Source organism: Fukomys damarensis, unplaced genomic scaffold (assembly GCF_012274545.1).
Source record: "Fukomys damarensis isolate Sample0158 unplaced genomic scaffold, DMR_v1.0_HiC HiC_scaffold_23, whole genome shotgun sequence".
NCBI classification, from domain to species: Eukaryota; Metazoa; Chordata; class Mammalia; order Rodentia; family Bathyergidae; genus Fukomys; species Fukomys damarensis.
The window spans coordinates 14,204,658-14,226,124 of NW_022900935.1; the positions used below are offsets into that span (position 1 = coordinate 14,204,658).

The following is a 21,467-nucleotide window of genomic DNA, read 5'->3' on the forward strand; positions in this document are numbered from 1 at the left end:
TGTGATCCATCTTATATGGATGTTATAGAGCGGGTAGCTGGTGTAAGCGGGTCGGGCAGTGGCATCAGCTGCATGGGCAGCCACTCAGGGGTCCTTATTTGTGATCCATTCCTTATATGGACAAGCCTTGCTCGCCCATCGGTTTCTCTCACGGATGATGACGCGTGTTGTAGGAAATGGAAACTTAAGGTATAAAATGGTGGTCGCTGACCAAAATGGCAGCAGCCACATCAAGGCAGTTATGTTATAGCTATTTTAGATAATTCCAGAAGGTTATGGAAGTGAAGGAAAGGTGAGGTTCGTTTGACTATATCTCATGAAGCTGATTGCCTGGAGAAATCTCCAAAACTTTGCCAAGAGATCAGTGCTGTCTAACTCCTTATCCCCATCTCAGTACTCTTCAGGGGGTTTGGCCTCTGTTAGTTCTGTAATAAGTCAACCCCAAAAAAGCAATGGTTCCTTTCAGATCAGAAACTCCTTAATTTATGATCCTCGGTTCTGTACGGTCTCACCTGAGTCTGAATTCAGACTCTACGACTTGCAAATCCCAGGTTACTTAACCTCCATAAGTGCCAGCTTTCTTAGGAAATAATACATAGCACTGACTTCATGGGAGTGTTTGCTTTGGAGCAAGTGGACATAATGCCTGGTGTGGAGTCAGCACTAAGTCAGTGGCAGTGGTGCTGACAGTGAGGCAGCCTTGATGATAGGTGGTGCCACGATCCTCATCATTAGTTTAGGGAAGGTGTCAGAGTGGGCTCAGTTAAGCTTATTAAGAGACAACTCCTCAATCTCAGTTGCTTAAACACAAGATTACAGACCTTCGAGCTATGGATTTAACAGTTCATTGAGGGATCTGCTCCACAGTCGCTTCAAGACCCAGGTGGATCAGACTTCTGTTTTGACATCTGTTTCCGCAGCCATGGAGTCAGGAGGGGGAAACTGCAAATTCTGCAAAAGGGCTCTTACCCTTCCCTTGGCATGGCACGTATCCCACCTGCTCTCAATGTATTGAGCTATGTGATCCCTTGGCTTTGCATAATTTCAAAAGGGGTGAACAGTGAAGGCCACAATATACCCTGAAGAAGGAGCACTAGAGGAGCTCTGACAACTTTTGCCAGGATCAGACTCTGGATGTAGGATGAGGCAGGAAGGTAGGAAGACGCAAGTGCAAATAGGGAAGCTGAAAGATAGGAGGAGTGGGCAGAAGGAGACTGAGGGGGAAGAAAACAGGCTTTAGAAGACCAGAGACAGCTGGGAGCTATGCTGAGACCTGCTAGTGGCTGGTAGAGTTACCTGCCATGGGCTGCATTCAACCATCCTTTTGTTCATTGATTATTCATCCGGTCAATAGTCATGGAGGGACAGCTATGTGCCAAGTGCTGTGTTTAAGACTGGGTGTGCCACGTTGCAGAAGACAGAGCACATGTGGTGCCCAAGCAGCACAGAGCCCTGGACACTCATTCCCTGTTGTAGTTGAGAGGAAGTGGGCTGGGCTGATGTCTCTGGGTCAGGCCTGACAACTGAATGAGGAATGAAGAAAAAGCCACTGCGACCCAAATCAACCCGTCTAGTACGACAATAGGACTTTTTAAAGGACTCTTTTCATTCCTCCCTTCTGGCCTTTAATAAAACCCCAAATGATGTAGCTATTCACATTTATAAAAGTCCCAATAAACAAAGCTCCCAGCTTATGTAATTTTCCATAAAAACAAAAACAATCCTTGTTGGCTGACACATTTTATAAGAAGGTTTTCTGTTTGTTTGTTTGTTTATTCATTCATTTGTCTCCAAGAAAGCTGCTTCTCTCCTGTTCCCTAGCTCCCTGCGGAGGTCATCTGACTTCGCCCAGTGGTACCATCCTCTCTCCAGGCTGGCCCGGCTTCTACAAAGACGCCCTGAGCTGTGCCTGGGTGATTGAAGCACAGCCAGGCTACCCCATCAAAATTACCTTTGACAGGTGCTTGGAACCACTGCTTCTGGGAAGGGGCTGATGGGGTGATGTATACACTGTGGGAGGGAACCTGGAGTAGGCCAGGGACCGGTATCCATGCTGAAATGTCAGCAAGATTGAGCAACAGTGGAGCCCACTGCTCTGTATAGAAACAGATTTCATTGGCTTTGCCCTTGGGTGTGTTTTATCCTGTTAGGGGATTGTGTCCAGGAAAGAGATGGCTAGGGTGTCACTTGGCACCCAAACCCCTTCTTTCCTCTTAACTCTCAAGGGAGGAGAGTTGTAGATAAGACACCATCAGGTGTTGAACAAAGCGTTATCATCTGAGAAGCAACCTGTTCCTTATTTCTTATATGACATGTGTTCTCCCTGACCTCTATCCCAAATCCTGCTCAATTGACCACTTTGATTCATACTCAGCATATGTTCAAGGGGTTTGCAGAAGTAGGCCACTGACTATGAGCACAAACTTCTTCCAGACAAGTTATCTGAGGCCTGGAATAAGTCCCCAAACTTTTCTGCAGAGGGCCAGATAATAAATATTGTGGACCACTTGCAGGTCTCTGTTACATGTTCTTTATTATCTTTTTTCCCCCTATAGCCCCTTTATAAAAGTAAAAGCCAGACTTAGCTCTCCGGGCATAGATCAAATTTGGCCCTGCAGCTTTATTGACCCCTCGCATAGAACATTGTGACCCCCATGAGCCGAGTCACTGTACCTCTGAGTCTTAAAAGGGATCACAGCTCAGGCCGTGGAGATGATAGGGAGGTTGTATCAGGCCATGAAAGGAGGAAAGGGGTTTAAACAGCAGAGAAGGTCCTTTCATATCACTAAAAATGTGCACAAATTCTATTAAGACATCCCAGCCTCCTAAAGTCTGGCTGTCCAAAGACCTGGGTCAGGCAGGGCTTTTGTCATCTGCAAATTAATAAGCCTTGGGTTTCTCAAGAAGTCTTCATTTGTATCATTCGGCAGATTTAAAACTGAAGTCAACTATGACACCCTGGAAGTGCGAGATGGACGGACATACTCAGCTCCATTGATTGGGGTTTACCACGGGACTCAGGTCCCCCAGTTCCTCATCAGCACCAGCAACTACCTCTACCTCCTCTTCTCTACCGACAAGAGTCACTCGGACGTTGGCTTCCAGCTCCGCTATGAGAGTGAGTCTTTGTGGGGAGGGGCAGAGTGGTGGGTGGGTGACAAGGCCGACCCAGGTAGGTGAAAGGCCCCAGTTAGGCTGTTCCCTTTGGAGAGTGCTCCCTTGTCCTCAGCATCTCTCAGGGATCCCGGGAGATGACCTTTGTGCTAGGTCGCATATGCATACCTCACAGCTTTCTCTGTGTGCAGGCAACTGAGTGCCACCATGAGAGGTACTCTGGGGACAGTATTGACTATGAACCTGAAGTAAAATAGCCGCTCATGCTCACACTCACTCCATCATCCTCTTCTGCATTCATCCCCTCAGTTTAAGGGACCCATGTCACTTCTGTTCTTTGCAGATTGAAACAGAAAGGTACAATCGAGAGCACCATGGGGTCAGGGTCACCTTCTGACTCCTGTTAGCATCCCCAAGTCAGCACAGAGCCCTAAGCCACATGGACACTCAACTCGTGTTTACTGCATGAGTGAGCCAAGGAGAAAATGATTGGGCTACCTTATCTAACTAAGAGATAGGTCTTCAAACTTCACAGATTCCAACAGTCTCATTTAACAAATGTATTATTGGAAACCCCAGCTTTCTGAGAATCTGGGCCTCTCCTTCCTTTGTCTGTGAGCCAACCGAGGTCCCTCTGTGGGAACAGTGCATGCTGTCCTTCCTAGCAGTAGCCTTTCTTTTCTAGCAATAACACTGCAGTCAGACCACTGTCTGGACCCAGGGATCCCTGTCAATGGGCAGCGGCATGGGAATGACTTCTATGTTGGTGCTCTGGTGACATTCAGCTGTGATTCGGGCTACACATTAAGTGACGGGGAGCCACTGGAGTGTGAGCCCAACTTCCAGTGGAGCCGGGCACTGCCCAGCTGTGAAGGTGAGACACAACCTCAGGGGACACTGTAGGAGAAGACTTCTTCTCTGCCTCGAAAACCCAGGAAGGGAAGGACATTGACTGCCCGACTGCATGAATGAGGGTTGGGATTTGAGTGAAGATGGGATGTTGGGTCTCAGAAGGATCGTGAGCTCCCAGAACCACTCTGGCCTTTCACTGCCTTCTTCTTCACTCCTGCAGCTCTCTGTGGTGGCTTCATTCAAGGCTCCACTGGCACCATCTTGTCCCCAGGGTTCCCTGACTTCTACCCCAACAACTTGAACTGTACCTGGATCATCGAAACATCGCATGGCAAGGGTGAGTGTTTAGGCCCATGGCAGGTATTAGAAAGTGACTGAGGTGTTGCACCCAAGTCCCCAGGGTACCAAGTCCCCGGGTCATGGTGACCTCAATGGGCATTTCCCTATATGGTGACATATATACTTGTCTGAATGTTTCTCACCAAGAAGAAAGCTCCCAGAACCTTCTCATCTCTTTGAGTCACAGAACTTGTTCTTTAAATGTTGCTGAGAATCTAGAATTTCCATGTGGCAAACACTCAGGCTGGTTATCAGCCATCAAACCCCACTCGGTGCAGGAATCCCCTCTAAACCACTTCCCACAGGATGGCAACACTCCTCTGTCTACACACCTCTTTGGCAGCAAAGGTACCAATTCATTCCACAAAGGGCATTTCCTACCATTCTTGATAAATCTGTTCTCCCCTACTAGTCTGTTCAGTGTCTCTGAGGCCTTCCTCTCTGTACTGTGTCCTGGAGGGACACAGGATGCCTTTGCTCCCTCTTCCTCATACGCACCCTTCACATTCTGAACACAGCAATTCCCTCCTGTATAACACAGCCCATGCTGAGGTGCCGTGCACTCTGATTCCTCAGCAGCCTCCACCATTGCTTTGGTTTCCCTAGCATAAGTGGCCTTTGGCATTCCAAGGTCAAAGTAATGGTGCTGGTTACAAAAGAACATCAGTTGGACCGGGGATTTGGCTCAGTGGTTCCACCACCTGCCTTGCAAGTACAAGGGCCCAAGTTCGATCCCCCACAAAAAAACAAACAAATGAACATCAGTTAATGCATACTTTCAACCAACAGATATTCATCCAATGTCACCCATGTGGCAGACACTAAGGTTGGGGTTTGGCAGGAATTAGGCAGATACAGCCTCTGCCCTCAAAGCTTATTCCAAGGTTCATCTTTTCCTCCCTGCACTTTGCCAAGTACACTAGTTAATGCCAAGGCCAGCTGCAGAGGTTTTGATTCCCTTTGTTGAGGGTGGAAACCAGGCATCTATTTCTTAAGAATACCCCACCACTAATTCTGATGCTTGCCTTTAGTGAAGAACCTCTGAGATGGAAGTTTTGCAAAAGAACTCAGGGGAAAAGATGGAAATGGAAGGATAGCCCTCCCAGACATTAGAGTGTGGTGGGCTAAATAATGCTCACAATGTGCTGTGAGTATAGGAGCAGACATCTAACTCAGTGACAGGAAGTGAAGGTCTAGAAAGAGATTCCTTTGTGTGTATGTGCACACGCCTGTGAATGTGTGACAAGGAGGCAGTGTAGTATATGATTACACTGTCACTCCAGATAAACTGGAGAGAAGATAGACTATTTAATAAATGGTGTTAAAACAGTGTGTTTGACCATTTGAAAAAAAATATTAAAGCCAACTGCATACCTCCTTCATACATTTAGCCACATGAATTTCAGCACTAGGAAAACAGGGACTTCTAACACCCACCTGAGGATATACGCCTTCGAGAGTAGCATGGAAAGTAGGATTCATAAAGGCAAAGGCTGCAAGAGTCAATTGAGTAAAACTTTGATAGCATGTATTTTACAAAAAAAAAAAGTCAAAGAGTAAACGGACAAAACAATTTTTGCCATACATATAACTGAGGACCAACAACCTGATGTGTAAAGATCTTTGAAAACTCTTCAAGAGAAATAGGCTTGGTCCACTGGCTTGCAAAAGGAGCAAAGGTTGTGAAGTAACACTTCATAAGAATTAAAGACAAACTGAAAAACATCAACGCCACCAATAATTAACAAGATGCAATTTCACCCAGGAATGAAAAGTCATTTCTCTCTGCATTATCTGTTATGGAAGAAAATCATAACATGGCAGAGAGTGTGGGCCCACAAGTGCTCTTTCTGCTGACCTGGAGGTCTGAGGTGGTTCATATTTTCCAAGGGTGGTTTGATGACAGGAATCAGAAGCCTACAAAATACTCATGCCTCTAGACCCAGCAATTCCACTTACTGAAGTTGGCCTGAGGAAAGTAAGTAAAACTATACATCAAGATGTAGCTGCAAGAATGTCCACTAAAGCATTTATTTATTACATTGAAAAACCAAAAACTTTTCAAATGTCCATCGGTAAGGAAATATGAAATAATCATGGTACAACCCAGAGTGAAATACTAGGCAGCTATTAAAATGAATACTAGGAAAGAATCTTTACGGATCTACATAGGGGATTACAATAAACCATAAAGTAACAAAAGTTTGCCAAAAAAATAGGTTATGTTTGTAAAGCATAAACAAGGATATTTGCATGGAAAACAGAAAAAGATCTACCCTAAGATGTTGTTACAGGGAGTACCTGACTTACAAACATTCGAGTTGAAAACTTGCACAAATGTACTATATAACAATTACAGGTGAACTGTGTAAGACTCGTTTTGTCAGATTACAAATGAATCCAACTCATGAACCTTCTCCTGGAACAGAACTCAGACTTACTGTACTGGTTCACTCTTATTCTCATCCTCTACCTTTTTTTTTTTCTAATTTTGAGCAATAAATATACATTATAAATTAAACGTATTATTTGTTCAAGAAAGAAAATTTGAGGGGGAGTCATTTCTAGTTCCTCCATGTGTATTTGAGTGTTTCACCTTGGCCTTTATGAGGTCAGCCCTGGCTAGTTTGGCCCAGAGATTCTCAGACCAAACCAGGGCCTTCCAGGCAGTCAAGGAAAGGCAGCCCCCTTGATTCCTGGGTGGACAACCCCAGTGGTCATGATTTTCTGTGTGAATATCTGCACTCATCAGGCTGTTTGCATCCCTGTGCTTTTCTGTGTGTCATTGCCTAGAAGTCAGTGCAGCTCACCAGCTACTTTCAAATGCTCATTGAGTACCTGCATTCAGGAGTTTAGGGCCCAGTGATAGAGACAGACTGCTGAACCCAGATATCAATGTAGTTTGGCCATTGTGTGATAGAGCGCAGAGGCAGAAACATCTGGAGGGTTAGCCAAGAGGTTAGGTGGGTGACCCGGGGTTAAAACATAAATTTGTCTTCAAGAGTGAACAGGAATTAGCCAGGATGAAAGGTGCTCAGGCAGAGAATCAACAGCAGGTTATGGATGAATGACTGGGTCACTTCATGACAGCCAAGTCAAGGCTTCCCTAACCCTTAGTGTAGAGTCTCAAAGTATAAAATAGCAAGTGAGGCCTACAGCCCGGCCTTTCCTTTCTCAGCCTCATACTCAGCCCTTTAAACTGAGTTCTAGCTACACAGACATTCATTCAGTTTCTGGATCTGGTCAGGCTTTCTTTGTCCTCTAGAGCTTTGCACAGTGAGTTTCTCCCTCCAGAACCACTTCATGTCCCATCCAGGGGAGCAGTGAAGATACCCATTCCCTTTGCCTGGGCAACTTTTCATCCTTCCAGACTCACTTCTTCTCAGAAGCCTTTTCAGACCCTCTGCAACCAAGCCATCCTGCACCATCCAACCCCGGACTTCATCACACTGTGAAACTTTTCATTGGATCTCCTTGACAGATTCACAGCCCTTGGACAATCAGCTTTTTCCTGTTTCCTACAGTTTACCCAGCTGCTGGCTCTCAGCTTGGCAAACAAGGAACTCAAAGAGTATTTGGTGACATAAACTGAATTTTGTGACACTAGCCCAGACCCTACTCCTAGGGCTCTACCCGTAAGATATGTCTAGTTAACAGACCAGTATTCTGCTGACTAAAATTGCTCCCCAGCATGTCTCCAGCTGGGGACCCTTCAAACTTTGTGAAATTCATAGCTTGTCACATGCCCAGGGAGCAGGCAGTTCAGGAGTCCAGAGAGTATGCTTGTGGAGACTCTGCGACTGACCTCTCCTGACCAACAAGGCCACCAGGGGCCAGATCAGCTGAGCAGAGGACACTTGGTGGTGCCCACCTGCTGCCTACCAGGGCTGTGCCAGGCACTTGGGTACACCATCTCAGGCTGCCTCACTCCAGGAACTAAATGCCACGTGCGGAAGACACTGTCACCCACTGTTACAGCTGACCAAAAGAGAATGCAGGAGATGCCAAGCAGCTTTGACTGTGGCCTATAGGCTCACAGCAAGTACCTGATCCCAGCTTTTCTGCCCATGTGGTCTTGATGTCATCCTTACAGTTTTGTGTGGTTCACTCCAGTGTATGCATCTGTCACTCCAAATCTGGATTCAAACTCCAACGTGGGACCTCGCTATTTCTATGACAATGTCTTCGTTTTCTCACAGTGGCCAGAAAAGCCCCACACAATCAGCGCAGCTGGGAAACCCAGGGCTTTCATCTCAGTTGTTTGCTCTTCCTTAGAATCCTAGCCAAATGTTCACTCCTTGGGAGGAGCCGTATTTGCATGCCAGGAGAATAGAGCTGGAAGTGAGGCACTTAATCAACTTGTTTCCACTTGTTACCGTTTCTGACCCACGTTCTGTTTAACCCTGTGTTCTAGGGAAGGGAACAGGATGTTCATTTAGCTGCTCTCTCGATGAAAAAGAGTGCACACGTGTCTGTGAGGTAGCAGGCCAGCATAATATGGAACCACTCCCACATGTCGCCTCTGCACATTCTCACACTGCTCACAACAAGATCATGCCCCCCGTAAAGTCCCACAACCCCCAGTGCATATAATTCCCCACCCTTCCTCATGCCCCGCTCTAGATTCTTACTATTGATGTATCTCTCTCCTCTGCTGAGCTGGGAGAATTTTCTCAACGCTGAGCACTAGGCCCAGCTCACGATAGTTGCTTAGGACCCAAGCCCTTGAACAAATGGGTACATGGATGCCTAGACACAGGTTATTTGTAAACTATAATGCCCTTACCCCTGCCACCCTTGCTGGGATCTCTCTCTTCAAACCCACAGCCTGCGGAAGCCCATTTACTCTGGGATCACCAGCTCTGATCAACAGAGAGGCGAACGTACAAAAACCTTTAAAATACTTTAGCATTATGGGCTTGGATCCACCATCATTTATCAAAAGTACATTAGTGATCATCTAGAGGTGTTTTTTTTCCTCAAACTTTCAAATGCCTACCAATCATGTGAAAATTTAGGGAGCATGCAGATTACAATTCAGTGGCTCTGCAGATGAGGTCAACATCTGTATTTCCAACAAGCACGCATACTACTGGTCTGTGGACCCCATTTTGACTAGCAGGTGGGCCCAGCACTCCTTGCCCAGCCATGCTCCTGCCCTGTCAGCATCACAGTACATGTTCCCATGGGCACATCAATGAGGGAGGGCATGAACGCATGTGCCCACCCGAACACAACGGAAGCCTGGACAAGTTTAAGAGCTGCTCTAGGTGTGAAGATCCTGCCACTCCATAGCTTTCCTCACTACCTGATCTTCTCACCTTCTGCAGTCTTGACACCTGCTCTTGTCCTCTGGCTTGTGAGGCAGTATCCTGGATCAGTTCAGAGCACTGTTTCTGCGAGGGACATTGCCTCCAGTCAGATCCCAGCTACCAGCCAGTACCGCTTACCACACCAGCTGTGCGATCTCAGACAAAAAACAAAAAAAACAAAACAAAACAAAAAAAAACTTCATCTTTTTTGTGACTCATTTTCCTTGGGTGCAAAATGGAAATGATAACAGTTGTATCCACATCTTAGGGTAACTGGCAAGACTGAATGAATTTTCACATCTTTCCTTCTAGTTGATAGGGCCAGGCTACAGAGTTACTAAAGCAGGATGGTGATACCAAATGTTTAATGTTTAACATCAATGGATATTGTTGCTTCTCATTTTACATTCGTAACCTCTTACCCACTGGCGGTGCGTTGGTACTTGGTAGGTGCTCCAGCCTTGTATTCTTAGGTAAACAGAGGCTTAGATGCATGTCTGGTGCCTGTGTACAGGGCATTTACATACTTCCTCTCTTCTTCTCTCTGATTCTCCTTCCACCTCCCCTTCTTTTCCTCCTCTCCCTCTCATGTCATTTCTCTCCAGAGTCCCATCTGCCCTTCTCTGACTGTCTGCCCACTCTGCTTGGCCTTCTTATCTATGCTGTGGCTTCATTTATCACTTCTTTGCCAGTGGCTCCCAGATCCAGCTCTGTAGTCCCACCTTGATCCTAAACTTGCAGATCACTGCCCACTGGGCTATCGCTGACTGGATGCTGAAGAGGCTGCTGTTCATAGCCGAATCCATGATGCTTCTGCAACACATTCCTCTCAGCCGCCTTTCACGAGGTCAAGACCCTCTCAGCCATCCTCTCCTGTCCCCTTTGCATCAGTGCCTGCTGAGCGCTGTCCACCTGCCTGCCGTAGGTCTCATAATCGTCTCCTGTTCTGGCCCCTTTGGTCGGGCCCATCCTTCCTAGTCCAGCATGTAGCAGCTGCTGTTCTAACTGAGCTCTCTGCCCCTTCGCTCTGCTTCACAGCCACCAATGTTTTTCTAAAACTGAAATCTGATTTGCTCTGATAGAATGGCTTCTTGTTGCCTCCAGGAAGGATATCAAACCTGGCCTCGGCCTACCTTCCACCAGGTATTTCCTCTGCGTGTGCACAGCCGCACACGGCCGCCCACAAAGCCCTGGAACCGACAGCATGTCTAGCCCTTGACACAGTCTGGTTCCCCGGCTAGGACGCTCTTTCTTCTCCTACCAAGTTCATTTCTGTGCATCCCTTTTAGTCACAAATAGAGTGTTCGCTGATTTCTGAAGCTGTCCTACATTCCCCTCTCTGCTGTCTCTTCTGCCCCACGGCACACTGCCCTACATCTGTCACAGCACCCGTCCTTCTGTGTTGTAGCCATTTGTTTAAGTCTCGTATATCCCTGTGCACCTTGCTCTGGATTCTTGCCCACAGTAAGTGTCCAACAAATATACAACTGTTTGTTGAATGGATTAATGTATGGCTGTGATGCATTCTCATAGATCCAACTGTAAATCTCCCTCTCAAATATAGTCAACCATAAAGAGGTGTCCTTCTCCTTGACTGGAGTTTTGGGTAATGGCGAGTTCGGGTTCATTCCTTCAGACTCACTTGAATGTTTTACCATGCATGCCTGTGGTTATACTCACTGACAGGCATTTGGAAGTCGGAAAGGCTCGTGCAGATTCATCCTGCAGCTGGGCTGCTGCAGCCATTGTCCCATCACCAACCTGACCCTCTGGTCTCTCGGCAGGTGTGTTCTTTACTTTCCACACCTTCCACCTAGAGAATGGCCATGACTACCTCCTCATCACTGAGAACGGCAGCTTCACCCAGCCCCTGAGGCAGCTGACCGGCTCAAGACTGCCAGCTCCCATCAGTGCTGGGCTCTATGGCAACTTCACTGCCCAGGTCCGCTTCATTTCTGATTTCTCCATGTCGTACGAAGGATTCAACATCACCTTCTCAGGTAAAAGGTGTGAGGGGTCTCTGGGGAGAAGAGACTGCTGAGCTATTCTGTCTCTCCCTCCTCTACCAGTCCCTGGCCTTCCTAACAGTGGATATGTATCATTCCCCACTCTCTAGGAGAAGAGCCTCGGTATTGCAGCAAATAATATTTGGCTCTGATACAAGGAAAAACTTCCCTATAATGGTCCTGGAAGGAGTTAGCAGGTTCACTGGGGAATCTCCTTTTCTGATTTAGGATTCACTCTGAACATGATCTACTCAGCGGGCTGAACTAGAGGACTCCGTACAAATCCCTCTCTACCCCAGTAATTCCACATTCTTTTCCCGATTCCACCTCCACTGTTTTCAGCAACTGAAAAATGAAGAAAAAGAAGAGAGTTTAAAATTAGCATATTAGTGTTTTGGCCTCACTTGAGATCTTCTTCATCAGTGTTAATTTTGCAGGAGTAGGTATTTGTCTCTGTGTTTGGGAACCCTGGAAAGAAAACTCTTTCATTTGGCATTCAAGAAGAAAAGAGGACTCTTGCCTCCTCTAGTGCAGAGTCACCTATCACTCTTGTTCCAAGCTGCCTCAGGACTCCTGCCTATTCCAGCAGGAGCAGGGATATCAGAGGGTTTATGCTGGAGATGGGCAAGAGGTGTCAGCCTCTAGGTATTGGATCACAGCCCTCCATGCAGAAGCCACCTGCCACGCATGCAGGCAGCCCTGGCCCTGGCACCTATCCAGGTAGCATGCCTCCACTCCTCTGAGAGAGCCTCTCTTCTCTCTTTACCACACAGAGCCCTCAGGGACTATGTACCAGAAAGAAGATACCCAGGGGATAAGGGACTGGCACTTCTGTGTTATCACTGGAGGCACCTGCCAGTCCCGGGCCTGTACATGCCACCCTTCCATGTTTACCGCCTGCCTCAAAGCCAGGATTGCCAAGCAGAAGCTTCTGGTGTAGCACTTTGAATCTTTTCCCCAGTGTGAGTTGTCCAAGACTGGGTCATAGGCTCTGATCCTCTGGAACAGGTTGTTATGATTGAGAAAGCTCAGGAGAGTCCACAGGCCCTAAGGTTCAGGGTCCAAATGAGATGAAGGGGTAGAGGGAGGAAGAGACTCAGAAGTCCTCCCGGGCAGCAGCCCTCAGAACTGCTGTGCCCTGGCCCACTGCTCTCAGTGATGAGGGCTCAGACCACCCGCCTTGGCCTCCCTGCATCTCTCTCAGCCTCGGCTTCCCTGGGATACCCCCGTGTTTTCTCTTCACTGCTTGTAAACCATTGTGCCACGGTCTGTCCCTGCGCCTGTCTTTGTCTCTGGCCCTCTTCTCCTGGCCTTTTTGTCTGTGTCTTCTCCTGGAGATATCTCTGAGCCCAGCCTTCCTGCTGCCTTCGCAGAATATGACCTGGAGCCCTGTGAGGAGCCCGAGGTCCCAGCCTACAGCATCCGGAAGGGCTTGCAGTTTGGTGTGGGTGACACCCTGACCTTCTCCTGCTTCCCCGGGTACCGTCTGGAGGGCACAGCCCGCATCACGTGCCTGGGGGGCAGACGGCGCCTGTGGAGCTCGCCTCTGCCAAGGTGTGTTGGTAGGTGGTCACGTGCTTTCATTTTGCTTCACTTAATGGGGGAGGGCAACGTGTAGGCAACTGGTGTGAGGTGGTGGATTGCACACGGCAGCAGCAAGTGAGCCTGGGTTTGAGGGTGGACTGCCGTGGGACCTTGAGCAGGTGACCTAACTTCCTTCTGCTCTAGCCTCCTTATCTGTAAAGTAAGGACGGTGACACCAGTTTAGAGGGGCTGTTCTGCAGCCCAACCTGATCTTTGCCAAGCAGACCCCCCTGGGCTCTGAAATGAATTTGACTTCAAAGCTGTCATTTCTCCTACCTTCCTACGCAGGCCCCTGGCTGAAGGATGCCTCTGGCAGAGACAGCTACATGGGGTACTGAGGATGGATTGGGACTCAAGAAGAGGGGTTAGGTTTGCCCAAGTGGTGTCTCAATCCCTTGGGTGGGTATTTACTAGTCCAGTGAAGGTGCTTGCCCTTGGAGAATCCCCAGGAAAATTATCCATTCAGTGGAGGAAGAGGGAGGTGTGGGAGTCCGGTTCATTTGCAGAGCACCTGTTACATGTCAGGCATACATCTTGATTCCAGAGATACAAAAATGAATAAAATAGAAAAGGTCCTTCCGTGGCCTCACATTGTAGGAGGAGGGGCACAAACCATCAATGCATAGATGTGTAATGCGTCCAGCAGTGTCAAGGGGTGAAGAGAAAAGTTAAGTTGGCTTACAAAGTGCTGGAGCGAAGCCTGCTCTTCTGCAGAGTGGGCATCGAAAGGCCTGTCTGTGGAGCAGCATTTTTGCTGATACCTGGAGGAACTGAGAAGAGGGAACACAGAGCGAAGGCCCGAGCTGTGCGGATGCTCAGCGTTGGAGCACTAGCTCCGAGACCATTCTGGAGCAAGAGGCTGAGGGAACAGGACATGCTGACAGGAGAGAGGCAGCCGGTTGGAGGCTGGCACCCAGCCCTGCCTGCCTCCTTGCCAGAACTCTAAAGAAGGCTCCAGACACAGAGGGTAGGGGTAAATAGGGTGATAGCCCAGAGAGCTGGGACAAATTGCTGGCTGTCTCTAGTTCATCAGGCTCGTGACTGTCTGCTTGCTCATGCCCACTGTGCAGGACTGGGTGAGACACAGGCTGAATTAGTGGAGTACTTACCATGCTCACTGTTAAGCCACAGAACTCACTTAGAGCGAAGTGCTACATAAAACCCTATAAAAATACACAAAACAGACCAAAGCAACACTGCACTTGAAACAGGAATGGGTGTCTCAAAAGTCTATGAGGAGCTGGGTGGCAGCTCGGTGGCAGAGCGCTTGCTTAGCATGCACGAGATCCTGGGTTCCAGCCCCCGTACCTTAAAGAAATGAAAAGCCTGTGAGGGCATCCTTGCCTGAGTACTCCATGGAGCCAAAGGCTCTGCTGAAGACCGCTAAGCAGGCTGGAAGGGGCCTGGGACTACCTGAGCAGTTACACAGGCCCAAGGGCGAGTCTGCCTGCCCCTTCCAGCCATTAGGATCACTGCAACCCTCAGCCTCCGCTTCCTCATCCAGAGAACAGTGATTACAGTGTGCAGCCCTGAGGTCTTATTCTAGATGAGGTGACACGATTTACCGAAACCAGGAAGGGCCAGGTAATTGCCATTATTTTGCCCATAGCCGTTTTGACCAGTATTTCTGGATAATTAATCATTATTTGTCAACAACCCTTTACTGCCTGAGAGAGGAAATGCTAGGACAGAATTGCAGAATTCCACTTTGGAACCATTCAGTGATCTCAGAGCTTAGCCTTTCTCCTGTACCCATCCCCCAGAGCACCCACCCCCAACTCGGGCACACACTCAGGCACAAAGAATTCTACTTTCGGTTCCACGCACTTGACTGCCAGCAGCTCCTTTTGTCTCTGGGAAAGCATCCTCCGCGTTGTGATTCTGGGGAAACTTTTTCTTGAATGGGGTTAGCCAGGCCCACAGATGCTCACAGCACTGAAGCTCCTGCTTCTTCAATCTCATTACACAAGCTCATCCTTTAGCTTATTATTCCAATTACTGTTTGTTCCCAGCACCTCACAATATTTTCATTATTACGTTTGTCTTCTGTTTCACGTGTTATTAATAACGCAGAGTAATTATAATCACCTCTAATTACCACCATCCTGCAGCAGAGGCTCACGCGGGAGGTATCACGGGAAGTGCCCACCCAGGGGATGCTCCCAGTTGCCACGTGCACCATAGGTGCAAATTGGATGATTTATCCCACACAGCGCCACCAAGAACATTCCCGGCTGAGAAGGATACAGATAGCCCTGGGCCCTATTTTTGAACTATAATTCATGGTATGACAGGGGGTGACACAGACCTCGACCTCAGCGGGCCCTGTGTTTGATGTGGACGAGACAGTTCTGACCCCGGGGGACTCCAGTCTGTAGCAAGAGAAATGGTCTTGTCCTTGAGAGCCCCAATGTGATGGAGAAGACCTAACCCTCAGCCTCAGGAGCCCAGCCTGATGGAAAAGACACAGCCCCTGCCCGGAATGAGACCCCTTTTGACAGGAGCGACAGAAGTCACAGATGTCTGCATCAGTGACACACTTTCCTGGGCATATGATCGCTTGTTTCTCTGTAACATTTATCTGTTTCCATTTATGCCTGTGTTTGGCCTCCCAATGCATCTGCTCACCTCCCCCTGTTAGTTTGGAAACTCTCCCAGACACAAGAACTATGTCCCTCCACCCTCTCATATCCTTCCTGGTAACTGAAAGCAAGGCTCTCTCAGGAACTTAAGGCCAGGTGGCCTGGCCAGGGACTGGTCACATCTGAACCTATCAGCTCTGTCGTTCCTCCTTAAAGTGTTGAATGTGTGGGAAAGATGTGGGTACTGACAGGGTGTGGAGCTGCGTGCAAGGAGCCAGGGCCTGGAAGACCGTCCAAGATATGCCAAAGCCCATGTTTAAAGGAAGCCAAGGGTCAGGAACTAGGCAGGCGGCAAGAGGCATCAGGAATGGTGAGGGTGCTGTGAACCCCCGGCAGCTAAGGCAGGCTTCCTTCCCACAAGCTGCCAGTCCCAGAGCGCAGGCAGTGGGAGCAGGTGATCTGCATAGATTCACTTGGCATAGATCCATGTAGGTAAAATTTCATGTGGTTATTCTTTACTGTCTATGAGGATGCTCTCATTGTCCAGATGAAGACAGATGAAGAGACCAAGGTTCAGAGAGTTTATATGACTTATGTCTGTCTGCTTCAAAAGTCTGTGCCCATCCTACTGCACCCCATGCCTCAGCCAAAAAGGAGAGGAGTGGAGCATAACCTCAAAGACAGTGGGGAGACACTCCAGATACCTTCATATGGTGCAGCTAAGTAATAATGTTCAACTGTGCACAACCCTTCATAGCCACAACTCTCATCTCAGGACACCCAGAAAGTGTGCACACTCTGGAATCATATCTACTGAAACTGTCAGCAGCCACTGCCCCCACATTGCCTACCCACTGCTGTCCCTCCGGTGTTTAGCCCCAGCTTGGCTCATCCATCTGATATTTGGGTGCTTTCCAAACCAGCTGAGTTTAAAATTCTTAAGGTTGCTTTTCTTCTTGAAGATAACTGAACAAGGATTTATGTCAAGTCTTAGGACACTGAACTGGACAGGACCCAAGGAGTAGTTTAGTTGAAAAGTAGATTTAGTGAAGGACGTGACCACCATCTTAAAAGGACCAAGAGCAGCCTAGGGACAAGCATGTTTTCACACAAGCATATGGCAAAGCCCACAGATACTCAACCCTGGAGGTTTCCACATGCCCCATCTCTGCTGCTCAGCCTAGTGCACCCCCAGCTCTGGGCAATTAGGGTTGACTTTATGGTCAAAATAATGGCATCTTGGCCACTCGGAGTCCTTCCAGCCAAGGACTGCACCTAAGATAAAGACACTGAGGAGTGGTTTGGAGAAGCAGACTTGCTATGATCAGCCACAAAGATTCAAGACATGCTTCAAAGTCCCCATATGCCCAGACAAATAATGAGCCTGCCATCTGGACTTGTATTTATAGCCTTCTGGACCCTAATTATTTTTAGGACTGTACATCTTTCTGAGGTCAGTGTATGCCATATTCATGCATTCATTTAGCAAATATTTATTTTACAGATGATCCGGTCTAGGCCTTGGAAATATATATATTCATCAAGCATGACCCTATCCCCGAAGTAGCTCACAGTTTGGGTGGGAGACACAGACAAAATGCAAGTTTCAGGGAGCAATGAGGTAGGTGGCCTAGTACAGGAAGGCAGAGAGAAGAGCTTTGCAAGCCAAGAGCTAGGGCACCACCACCTAGAGCAGAACCACAGGGTTCTCAGCGTGTCCTGCCACTGAGCTGCACCCCTCCATGCACAGAGCTCATCCCAGCCAGGTACTGAGTGTGTGCTGGAAAGACAGATATGACAAACCTCACAGGATCACAGCGCACTGGAGGAGATAGAGATACTAACAAATAAATCAAGTAAAATGTGATACCTGCTATAAATAACAGTAGAGAAACAATGGGGAAAGAATGACTAATTCTGGAGGAGAAACAGATTTCCAAAGGAGGGTGTGATTTCATTAGTTGCTAAATGAAACAGAATTTCAAGGAGACTGTGCTAAAACTCTCCAGATCCTCAGCGGCCCTGAACTCCAAACCCCTCCTTTCTGTGAATTAAGAGCCTTGGTGTAAATCGCTAACTACCAAATCCTTGCATTTAGACTTGGGATGATAACTGTGCCTGTCTTAGGATGTTGGTTGTTGTGACAACTGAAATGATAACTGTGTCTACCATAGTGTTTTGCACATCGGGGGTAACAATTGTTATTCAGGCTTTTCTCCTCTTAGTTTCCATCTTCTGATACTGAAAGGCTCCCCCTCTTCTCACTTGGCTCCCCCTCTTCTGACATCCTCCTTGGTCATTTCTGTTGCTATGATACAAATCGAAGTAATGTGGGAAACAACTACTTTATAATACAGTGAAAGAAAAAGCTGGTTAGTTTCTATTTATGCAAAAGCCGAGCGACAGGCAGAACTATAGGTAGCAGGTATATTTTAAGTGTAAGTTTGTCCTGTGGACAGGCAGACAGACATATAAGCAGGCATTTTGGAAGGTAGGCAGACAAAAAAAAAATCTTGTCACCTCTATAAGGTTCTCCAGAGCTGTGAGTTGTTCTGTGGATGCAGCTGATGTGGGTTAATCTGTGGCTATTGTGATTCTCTTTCCAGCTGAGTGTGGGAATTCAGTCACGGGAACTCAGGGTACCTTGCTGTCCCCCAACTTTCCTGTGAACTACAATAACAATCACGAATGCATCTACTCCATCCAGACCCAACCAGGGAAGGGAATTCAGCTTAAAGCCAGAGCATTCGAACTCGCTGAAGGAGATGTCCTCAAGGTAAATTTGACAGATTTCAAAGAGTGGGTACGTCTCAGTGTGCAGAAGTGTAGTAACCCACTTGTCTATCTCCATGTGAATGATCCAGACTTTCTCCTCCCCTCCTGCATCCCATGATGGTGTCCTTGCTCTCCTGAAAGACAAGTGAAGACCAAAAAGAAAGGGGTTGATGAGTGTCTAAGAATATGGTGTTAGAGTTTGCTCAGGGATTCCCTACTGTCACATACATGTGCGGTCAAGTATGGGTTGGCTTCAGAATAAAAAATAGTAATGAATTCACTTGGAGCAGCCAATGGATTAGATTTTCCCTTGGGAACCATGACTTTCAAAATGGATAACTCAGAGCTTGTAGAATGGGTGTGTATGTTCATGTGTGGGCACATTTGTGTAGCTGTGTTTGTGGAGATAGATATTTGTGTGTGTGCCCTCCACATGTATGTGAATCTGTACATGTATCTGGTTTGGGGTATGTGCCTGTGCTTCATGTGTGTACACTTGTGCCAATTTTGACTAGTGTCAGTGTATTATAATGATGGTTTATGTGTGGCAATGAGGCTGAAGAAATTAAATTAAAGACACTGTAGCAGAAAAAATGACAGGACTCAAAAAAAGGTTTTAGAGAGGGAGATGTTAAGACATTGAGCATACATATATCTTGTACTTTTTTGTATGTCTGATTAAGTAGCTGTCTCCACTAATCTGTGGGGTGTGTGTGTGTGTGTGTGTGTGTGTGTGTAAAACCAATGAGTTGACTTTCAAGATGTTATTAAAGTAGTGCTTTAATAAAATGGATAAGGAAAACTAACCTAGAATAAGTCTATTTTCATCCTAGGCCAAGGGGCTTTTGTTTGTTTGTTTCTTTGATTGTTGGTACTGGGGATCAAACTCAGGACCTTGCACTTGTGAGGCAGGCAGCAGAACCACTGAGCTAAATCCCCGGCCCAATTATTCTTTTTGTTTTGTTGTGTTTGTTTGCTTGTTTATTTTAGTTTGATAGTTTTATTCTCTGCAGTGGAAGAAGTGCTAACATTAGAAAAAGTTGAAACAACCAAAGGTCACTACTCCGGAAAGTCCTAAGAGAAAACATACTATACTTACCCCTAGGAGATGTGCTCTCTGTTGTGTGTGTTTGTGTGTGTGTTTGTGTGTGTGTGTGTGTTTATACAGTGTTTCTCACACTTACTTAATCACCTTTGAACCTGAGAGGATGCGCTCATTAGATAGAGTGGGGCTGGATGTACACGAAATAAGACAGAGCAACCCCAGTGAGCAAGGTATTAGGGATCTTCCATTGGCTTCATCAAATCTGCTTTTCAAGAGGGCACAAGAAAGCTTTAGGCCCTTCTGAGGACCAAGCTGTACTTATCAGCTATCCTGTTATTGGAGCGAAACAATAAGCTGGCTCACAGTTTCAGAAGTTTCAGTCCATGGTCGGCTGGCTACAAGACAGAAACATCATTGCAGAAGAGCTTGGCAGAGTAAAGCTGCTCGCTTCATGGTGACCAGGAAGCAAAGCAGTGAAACAGCACTAGAGAGGAAAGGACTAGGTACCTGATATAGTCCCTAAGGTCACACCACCATGACCTACTTAGACACACACAGAAGTGTGCATTACTAATCTGCTAGATATTTCCTAAGCCATTCAATTGGCAGTCATGATTAATGGTCACACATGCCTTCAGGTTTGCCCTTGACCCTCATTCCTGTCCATCTTCTCAGTAAGCAGCAGCAGAACCTTGGAGGCCATATCTGGGACAGCAGTACAAAGGGACCTCCTCCCTGCCATGGTGCAGATGGAAGGGACGTGAGCTGGGCAATGCAGAGGCTTTCTCAGATAAAGGCAGTTGACAAAAACAGGAAGCTAAGGGATGACTCACAGTTGCTAAGGGTTAAAGGGATTGTGAGCAATGGTTCTGTGCAGGGGACCTGGTAAGGCCAGCAGAAATGGTAGCTGGGGGTCATAAGAACCATGGCCAGTAACCAAGCTCCCTTCCTAGAGTGGTTTAGACTCAGAGTAGCACCCAACAGTAGTCAACTCCCAGCCACACTGCTCAAGTTCTGGTCCCAGTTAAGTGAGCAGATTAACAGACCGGCAGAAGAGAGATTTTCCAAGGTAGTCAGGATAAGAAAAGAGCACCCTAAGGAGCACCCTAAGGTAGTGATCAGGCAAGACTAACACAGGATTCTTGTGTTTCTGAAGAACCTGCCCAAACCTCGGACTTTGTCTCTGCAGCCACAGCCCAGCTGGCTCTGTTACCCAGCCTCTAAAATGGGCTTGACCTTCCTGACAAGATGTCCCCCTTGCATTTCGAGGTCTCTTTAGTCCTCAGAAAGTCAGACTGTAGCTTCTGATCTGGCTGAAAAGCCATTTAAGGGACACTGTGACCTCTAGGATTTCTGGAAGGAGGTCCCAGGAAGGTAGAACACAAGGGAGATTAGGTTAGCATCGTGTCCCTTCTTGTTCTAGCTCTTCTTCCCAGCACCCCTTACCCTCCTGAGGAGAGCCTGTTCTAGAAGTAGGTCCCAGAACTGTTTCAGAACTAAGAGAAACTCAGAAGTCATAGTTTCTCAAATTTGATTCAGAACAGTCCTGCAAACACAATCAGTTGCAGTGGCCCTGCTGACAAAGCCTGTCATCTGGCCTGCCTCAAAAGTGATACATGCAGAAGGAACCCAGAGGAGGAGAGGCCCTGCCACAACATCTAGATTTGCCTTGGTATAATTGGCCTGTGCACTAGAATTCTAATACATTCTTAATCCTAAGTACTTGCCTGTTCTTCTAAAGATGTTCTCATGTACACCTGAACTCTGACCATGGAAATATGTCACCTCCTCCATGTTTTACTTGTCTCCCAAGATAGGCTATTTCACACATCTGACTAACCCCCCAAACCTACAGTCC

General features: G+C 47.4%; 1 protein-coding gene across 1 annotated transcript in view; it reads left to right on the forward strand.

The window, feature by feature from the left end:
- Csmd2 (CUB and Sushi multiple domains 2) overlaps positions 1-21,467 on the forward strand; it is a 553,879-nt gene that overhangs the window by 360,725 nt on the left and 171,687 nt on the right. Inside the window, 7 exon segments of the mRNA XM_033767260.1 lie at positions 1,822-1,960; positions 2,931-3,118; positions 3,800-3,988; positions 4,187-4,303; positions 11,402-11,617; positions 12,997-13,185; positions 18,396-18,565. Of these exon segments, the coding sequence (XP_033623151.1) occupies positions 1,822-1,960; positions 2,931-3,118; positions 3,800-3,988; positions 4,187-4,303; positions 11,402-11,617; positions 12,997-13,185; positions 18,396-18,565 (1,208 nt within the window).